This window comes from Protobothrops mucrosquamatus, unplaced genomic scaffold, assembly GCF_001527695.2.
Source record: "Protobothrops mucrosquamatus isolate PMUCROS unplaced genomic scaffold, P.Mucros_1.0 scaffold1600, whole genome shotgun sequence".
Lineage (NCBI taxonomy): Eukaryota > Metazoa > Chordata > Lepidosauria > Squamata > Viperidae > Protobothrops > Protobothrops mucrosquamatus.
This window is the reverse complement of record NW_015387763.1, coordinates 301,782-310,214: the sequence shown is the minus strand read 5'-3', so window position 1 is coordinate 310,214 and position 8,433 is coordinate 301,782. Positions and strand designations below refer to the sequence as shown.

Genomic DNA, 8,433 nt, shown 5'->3' with positions numbered 1-8,433 from the left:
TCTGCAGTATCATACTGCAGTTCTACTTTTTTATAATCTCTTTTGCCTTGCAGCCCCCCAACTAGGGGCGTTAAGCAGGCTCAAGTCGCAACTGCGATACATTACAAATTCAGATTTCTTTTTTTGCTGACAAGAGTTAAAGATTTAAGTGGGAGACTAGTATAGCTATTTCGGACTCATTTGTCCTCTTCAGCTAGCCACACCCTCAGCATCGAATCCCATAAACGGTGTGGCTAGCTGAAGAGGACAAATGAGTCCGAAATAGCTATACTAGTCTTCCACTTAAATCTTTAACTCTTGTCAGCAAAAAAAGAAGTCTGAATATTATACAAAGGCTCTTAAAGGACGCAGACCCTGCTGAGTCATTTCCATCATTACATCTTACATTACATAAGCTGGTTAGCTGTTAAATCAATACCTTGACACCTTCTGATGAGCAAAGTCAATGGGAAAGTCGGATTCACTTCACAACCGGGTTACTCACTTAACAGCTGCAGTGATTCACTTAATAACTATGGTAAGAAAGGTTGTAAAACTCACTTAACAAATGTCTCGCTTAAAGTTTGGGCTCGTTTGTGATCATAAATTGAGGACTCCCTGTAGAACATTAGAAATTTCCCAAAAATACATACAGTACATGCAGCAGCCAAAATAGTTAAGCAATTAATAGTAAAGCTATCAAATGCGCCCTTTAACAGATTCTGAGGCCCAGGCCTGGGTATTCAGCTACGTTTTTAAAGCTTTATGAATGACCAAAGGGCTGTAGCCATTATCATCTCTGAGATAAGTATATTTCATAAATCATCTCCTGTTTGTTCTCCTTGCCCCTGAAGACAAGTATAAAAAGGAGGGGAAAGACCCAGACATTAAACCTTGATGTAGATGTGAAGAGAGGGGCTACATAGCTGCTACCTCTAGCACAGGGGTGTCAAACTCAATTTCACTGAGGGCCACATCAGCATTGCGGTTGCCCTTGGGGGGCCGGGTGGGTGTGGCCAGAGTGGGTGCAGCCTACTGGGTGGGCATGGATGGGGTGGGTATGGCCTACTGGGTGGACATGGCCAGTTCTATATCATTCATGTCAAAGGTGACTGTTGGGGCCTGGGAAGGAGTGGAACAGATCTGAGGGTCTCTGGCAGAAAGGGGTGGGACTGGGGCAAGTGCCAAGGCATGGTTCACTGGGGCAAGTGCCAAGATGGCCACCACAAAATTATACATTGGCTCTCGGCCGGCCTGGGCCAGGGCGAAGGCAGCGGGGGCCGTTCCCTCACTGTTTCCAGGATGGCTTCGCGGGCCACATGAAACCACTTTGCGGGCCGCATCCGGCCCCCGGGCCTTGTATTTGACATGTCTGCTCTAGCAGGTCTTGTCTGCTGTCATTTCCAGAGCTCCTGGCAAGCTGAAGAAAAAGTGAATGGATCCATCTTTCTTTTTTTGGCAACACCAAACTTGTATTTAATGAATTATTTGAGGGACTTTCAGCCTGGTTTGAACGTTGTTGACTTTCTTAACGGGGTTCACGGTGTAAACTTATGCAAAACACTTTTTGGAAACTTCTCAAGCCGAATCTGGCATTCATGGCTCCCAGCGGGGTCAAGAGCAGCAGGAACATTTTTTGAAGAAGGAAAAAAGAAGAACTCTCCTGGCTGAAAACCATTTACAGGAAAGGCCAAAACAGTGACGAGCTGAAGCAAATTAGAAGCAGGATTCTGGCAAGCGCTGGGAGCAGAACCATTCTGTAAACAGGAGGAGCAGTTGCTAATAATAACTGGGGAAGGGGTCGAAAAGGAAGCACTCACTCCAACTGCACTGCTGCAAGCTGCAGTGATGAACGGCTGCCAAAACTGGCCGCAATGGCTATGTAGCAAACTGCGATTCTCTTCCATCTTTCCTAACAAGCCCCCAAATACACCCTCGCTTCAGGTTTGCAGTGACTCATCATGATAAATGCATGGAAATGCAGCCATTCTTTCTGCTTCTGCTTTGGGTTTGAACATCCAGCTTTCTTTGTTTTTTTCTCCCCCCCCACCACTCCCCTGACTCTTTGTCAAATGAAATTTGGAATTATATGACATCAAAGCTGTTTAGAGGAAAGCAAAGATATTTCAGAGGGGTCTGATCTGCTAAGCTGTTATCTCTCTCTCTCTCTCTCTCTCTCTGTCTCTCTCTCTCTCTCTTTTTTTTTTTACTGGTCTTCGTCATTCAGAAAGAAGGGTGGGGTGCTTTGGGCTAAGCTCCTCCCTTTATAGAGATGTTTTCCCCTCTGAAATTCTTAAGGTTTATGCTCAATTGTTCTTAAGCTTGGATCTCAAAGGACATCTGGTTCTTGTCCCCTCTCCTGGATCTCTTTAACGGGAGCTGGTAAGTGTTTCAGTCTTTTTTAAGATGGGCATTTCCATGAGATAACCAGCTTCCTATTATCACAAATAGTTCATGATAGTGTATGGCAAAGATTTAAGTGGCATATTCTTCCATTTGGGTGGGGCAGGCAGAGGCAAGCAATTTTTTTTTCTCCCCCAGCGGAGACTGCAAATTGCATGCAATTCAACAAGATTTTCCTGGGTGTCACTTCGCCTTCTTCTAGCCAAGTAGCTAACGGAGGTGTAAGGAGATTTACAGTTTTCTTAGACAATCGTCTCTTCACCCGTTTCCTGTTTTCCAGCTTTTAAATTAATTTTCCTGAGGGTGATCTCAATACAATGAATCCACCCCCCTCCACTCCAAGCACTTTTTCAAGCAGGAGGCTGGGGGATTTTAGGCTAATTGGAAAAATATATATGCACAAAGTAGGAAAAAAAAAAGGGGGGGGGGAAGACTGTCTAAACCGTTATGTCAATTTGTCACCATAAAAACGTGAAGCTTATGCACAAGGTGGTTGAGAAGGAGAAGTTTATTTTGTAAAAGAGAGAAAAGGAAGGAGGGAGAGAGGGAGAGAGAGAGAGAGAGAGGGAGGGAGGGAGAGATACTAGTTAATACTAGTTAATTAATTAATTAAATTAATTGGAAGCCAGATTTTGGCATAGTGTTGCAGATATTTCTTCCCATGTTTTCATGTCCCCCAATACAAAAATAACTGCTGAGCTAATAAAGTGAGCACCCTTTCTTTATTTGTTTGTGAAGCAAAGCCCACCAATTTGAGTGGCTACTACTTACATTTGTCTTAGTTTGGGGGCTAAAGAGAATGGCTGGCACCTTTAACAAGTTGGCATTTTTAACAGGTTGGCGAACAAAAGTGTTTTCCTTCAAGACGAGATTTTTATTTTTTTTTTACCTCTGTGCCTAATTCATCAACATGCAGCTTCTGGTGGGTCTCTTCTTCTTCTCCGTCCTCTTGACTACAGGTATGGACAGGGTTGTCCTCCAGGGGTGGATGGGTGGGGTGAGGGAGTTGTCAGTGGATCTAGGGAGGATCCCCCATACCAGCCACTTGGGGCGAAGGATTTCCTAGGGATTGCGAAAAGCCTTGAGAATGTCTCAACGATGGAGCGCTGTGCTTGAAAAACTGGTTGTAGAGTCAGACTATAGAACACGGTTTATCAAAAAATATACAAGTCAAGAGAGAACTTGCCGCACTCCTGGTCCTTTCACCTAATCAAGTTTGTTCTGGATTAACCATTAAGCAAAATAAATGTTTGCTTCGGACAGTAAGGAAAAGCAGGCGCCATAGATATTTCCCCCGTAGTTATATACCCTTAACTAGTCCATTGCCACACTTCACTGTATTCAGTTTTTCCCCCTCGTTGTCTCTATCTGCTATGTTTCCCAATTGAAACTGTGGTTAAGTCTGTCCATACGTTGTGAAATTAAAGAGTTTTCATCACTTCTCGTGGCTGTTAGTTTGGTATGCAGGTTCTGAGGTTTTGTTTGATAAATAATACAGGAAACCAGAAGTTGCCTTCAAGAGTTATGTGTTTATTCGGCTGAGTAAAGACGGGCTTCTCTAAACAGAGAGAAAAGCTCCAAATATCGAAAAAGCCTTATTTTCATACCTACTTTGATTACATAAGCAATTCACCCAGCAAAGCTGACACACATAAGATAGAGACTTCGCCCTTTAAGGCTGGCACACTATAGATAAGAAGGAAGAAAGCAGAAGTAGCTAAAATGTTCCCTTTTGAGTGTTTCTCCAAGGCACCATATGTTCCCGGGTGGGTTAAGATATTGGGTGTTTCCTTTGCTGTCCTTTCATAACCTTGCAATCATGGGTCTGCAAGTGGCCAGACAGAGCGGGGCCATCTGCACGTATTCACTGTCCCCTAAGTCCAAGTCAACAAGTTGGTGTTCAAGGATGCGTTCTGCCAGTTCGTCTGTCTGTCTGTCCTACATAGTGGCTGTTGCAGTCCTTACAATGTATGTTATCAATGACTCCTGTTTTTTTCTTCTGGGGCTGCTGGGTCTTTTGGTTTACTGGCTGTTGATGGGCAGTCTTCTAGAATTGCTTTATCATCGCCTTTTTCTGGGATGTTCTGATGGGAAACCGGGCCAGCTAATTCCCATTCACTGGCAATAAGGAAATAGCTGGAGAGTTGTTCTACTAATTGCGTGAGAACAGGGTGTTCCTTAGAGCAGGAAGTGTTTTGTCCTATCATCATCATCATCATCATCATCATATCAACTTTCCTGTGGAACAATCAACAGTCAATTTAGGAAAGGCTTCCTTCCTCCCTATTTCTAACTTGCTACTTTCCCCAGGAATTTTGGCAGATTCCAAATGGAACAAAGGCAATTTGATTTTGCTTTCTGTCGAACCTGTGCTCCTTCGGACTTATTCCTACCTCTCCCTGCCAGAACTTAGTAGCGTGCACCTCCTATATCTCAGAATGGCTTCTGCTAAACTTTGCCTCTTCTAAGTTTAATACCTTAATACAAGCCTGGTTGTGTCTCACCCATCATCTCCACTGGCCAGCCTAGCTAAAGCTGCTGAGGGTCCTGGTTCAGTACAACGGCACTGAAAAAAAAAGTGACGTATGTCATGACCGTTTTTCACACTTACAACCATTGCAGCATCCCTCATGGTCAGGGGGTCAAAATTCAGATGCTTGGGCAGCTGACTTGTATTTACGACGGTGGCCACGTCCCAGGGGTCACGTGATCCTCTTTTGCGACCTTCTGACAAGCAAAGTCAACGGGGAAGCCAGATTGGCTGAACGACCGTGTTACTAACTTAACAACTGCAGTGATTCACGTATCCCTGCCCTACTCTCTTAGCTCCTCCCCACTTTTTCCTCCCTCTCCAGGTAGTTCCTTGATGTGTGAACATTGTGCCTCACAAACTTCAGATTGTTCTGGTTCGAAGCAAGAATGTTCTCTTAAGAATGCTGTCTGCATGACTTTGACGACTGAAGTTACCGCAGGTGAGTAAGACAAGTCCTATTTTTCCCAGCAAGGGAATAAATAACGTGGGTCTTGCAAGCTACATAAATCGGATGGATCCTCTGCCATCAGGTTGGAGATGCACTTTCAGGTCTTCCTACCGCAGTGGTTCTCAACCTTTTTAATGCCGCGACCCCAACCGGTTGTAAGTTGAGGACTAAACCAGTCGTAAGTCGAGGACTAAACCGGTCGTAAGTCGAGGACTACCCAACCGGTCGTAAGTCGAGGACTTTCCCTGCCCGGGAGCGCCACGCATGCGTGGTTCCGCCCCCTGCGCCGGCTGAGGCGTAGCTGGCAAGCGGCAGAGACGGAGCAGGCCGACCACCAGCTGGCCCAGCCCAAGGGAGGTAAGGCACCTGCCGGAAAAGGGGAAAAAAAATGGCGGACAAAAAAAATGGCGGACAAAAAAAAATGGCAGACAGCCTTGCTTGGCAACCCCCATGAAATGGTCGATCGACCCCAAATGGGGTCCCGACCCACAGGTTGAGAACCACTGTCCTACCGTGCCCACCACCACCACCACCACCACTGTATAATGAAGTCTGTCCACCTTCCTGCTGGACATCCTCTTTTTCTCTTTTTTTTCTACTTTTCCCTGCATTGTGGCTTTCTCCAAAGAACTGGGTCTTCACATAATTGTCCATGACCATTTGAGCCTGGCCATGAACATAGTACAGGAAGTCCTCAATATACAATAGTTTGTTTAGTGCCAGTTCAAAGTTACAATGGCTCTGAAAAAAGTGACCTAAGACTGTTTCCCCCGCTTACGACTCTTGTAGTATCGCCTTGGTCGCAGAATCAAATTTCAGATGTTTGGCAACTGACTCAAATCGACGATGGTTCGAAGTGTCCCAGGGTCATGTGTGATCCCCTTTTGTAAACTTCTGAAAGTCAATGGGGAAGCCAGATTCACTTATTAACTTAACAGCTGCAGTGATTCACGTAACAACTGTGGCGAGAAAGGTTGTAAAATGGGGCAAATTCATTTAACAGATGTCTTACTTAGCAACCGAAATTTTTGGGCTCAGTTGTGGTCGTAAGTCAAAGACCACATGTAAGAGATTTCTGTCCATGCAGAATCACAGGCCATTCATGAAACAATAGTTAACTAACTAGACCAGTGATGGTGAACCTTTTAGAGACCAAGTGCCCAAAAACTGCCCCTGCCCCTGCCCCTGCCCTGCTCGCCCCATTCCACCCCAGCCCCCAGCAAATTGACCCATGAGAACTTCTGCTTTTGGCGAGGACAGATTTCCGCCCAAAGGCCTTTTCCCGTACCATTCAGATAGCAGCCTACAATAACAACGGTGGCAAAAACAATCGTAAAATGGGGCAAAAATTCATGTAACATCTTCATGTAACAGAAACTTTGGGTTCAGTTCAGTGGTGAGATTCAAATACCTGAACAACCGGTTCTCTGCATGGATGCAGGCCTGGGCATCCAAGCCTAGAATGGACTTCCGGAAGTGACATCCATGCACTTCCGATGGGCCGTTCTAGGCCTGGGAGGCCTCCTCCAGGCCTCTGAGACCTAGAACGGGCTTTCAGAAGTGGTATCCATGCACTTCCGGTGGACCGTTCTAGGCCTGAGAGGCCTCCTCCAGGCCTCTGAGGCCTAAAACGGACAGCCGGAAGCGCTGTGCACTCAGCCAGTTCTCAGAACTCAACCAAATTTAGCTACCGGTTCTGCCGAACCAGTGCAAACCAGCTGAATCCCTCCACTGGCTCAGTTGTGGTTCTAAGGCAAGGACTGCCTGTATTGGAAACCTGTATTTGGATGGATGGAGGATTTCCTTTAAGTCTGAGTGATGGCTCTGATCACTGACATTTCTCTGTTTCTCCAGGACCCCAGAAACTCCAAGCCACTATCAAAGGTTGCAGTCCGGAAGAATCTTGCAAGACTTTTGAAAATCTGAAAGGGAAGACTGTCACAAGCCAAAACCCCGATATGCCAGCTATACCAGCTGGAGCTGTCGTTAAACAAGCTGTCTGCAGCAGAGCCCCTCCCTCCTTTGCATCGTTCTTCCCAGCATTCCTGGGGCTCCTCCTGATGAAGCTTCTCTTCTAAAGCTCTTCCTTCCACTGAAGAAGTTGTCCCCTTTTCTTGGCCTGTACACCTTCTCAAGCTGGTCAGGCGGGCTCTTTGATGTTATGCTTAGGTCTCCATATTTTCCCAAATGGAACCCAGTGAAGCAGACAAATATATAATCAGCCAAATGGAACCCAGTTAAGCAGACAAATATATAATCAGCAGCCTTGAATGTGTGTTTGAAGAAAAAAAAAAATGGTGTAATTCAAATAAAGAAAACAATAAAAAATAAATAATTGGATTACAGTCATTGCCTGGGTTTTTTTTTTTTTTTCATTTGGAGTAGAAAGAAAAAAAATGCACGTTCTCCATTCTACGGGGCTAGTTTGCCACTCCCCCCATCCAGATTTGATGTGATTTATATTTACTTGTATATCAAAAGTAGAAACGGCCCATCTCACAGAGTTTTGATGTTTCAACTACTATATATTATTTTATCGATCAACTGTTTATTTTATTCTGTTCGTGCCATCCGAATCCCCAAGGCATGCATTACTTCTCTTCTTTCCTGTGGAGTCTACACAGCCCTGGAGTTTCTCCAGTGGGTCTCTGATACAAGAACGTCTCCTGAGCCCATTTAGTTAAGCGGACACTTGCTAACTGACTTCAACCAACTCATCCTAATGTAGTTTTCCACAAGAGTCCGGCCGTTCATGTGAGATGCACAAAGCTTCAGGACTGGAAGACCAGGGACCTTGTTTGGGGTCATTGGCAGTTACCCTGGTTGGATTGTCCATGAAAGTGAGGCATGAAAGCTGACTGGCTGACTTTGGGCCAATCACCAAAGAGGCAATGAATTCTAGTCCCGCCTTAGGCAAAAAAGTCAGTTGGTTTATGTTGGGGCAGTTACTCTCTCTCTCTCTCTCTGTCCAACTGACCTCATAGGTGAGTGGGGAAAATAGGAGGAAAAAAGAGTAGTAAGTATGCTCACTGCCTTGAGTTATTTATACAAGTAGTAAAGGTGAGATGTA

At 45.2% G+C, this 8,433-nt stretch overlaps 1 protein-coding gene across 1 annotated transcript; it reads left to right on the top strand.

Moving 5' to 3' along the window:
• The first annotated feature begins 2,202 nt into the window (after positions 1-2,202).
• Positions 2,203-7,708, top strand: LOC107293383 (phospholipase A2 inhibitor subunit gamma B). The gene is made up of 4 exons (XM_015822533.2): positions 2,203-2,361; positions 3,219-3,341; positions 5,238-5,354; positions 7,218-7,708. The coding sequence occupies exons 2-4, from the start codon at positions 3,293-3,295 to the stop codon at positions 7,439-7,441; spliced, it is 390 nt and encodes a 129-aa protein (XP_015678019.1). The 5' UTR covers positions 2,203-2,361; positions 3,219-3,292; the 3' UTR covers positions 7,442-7,708.
• The last annotated feature ends 725 nt before the right edge of the window (positions 7,709-8,433 follow it).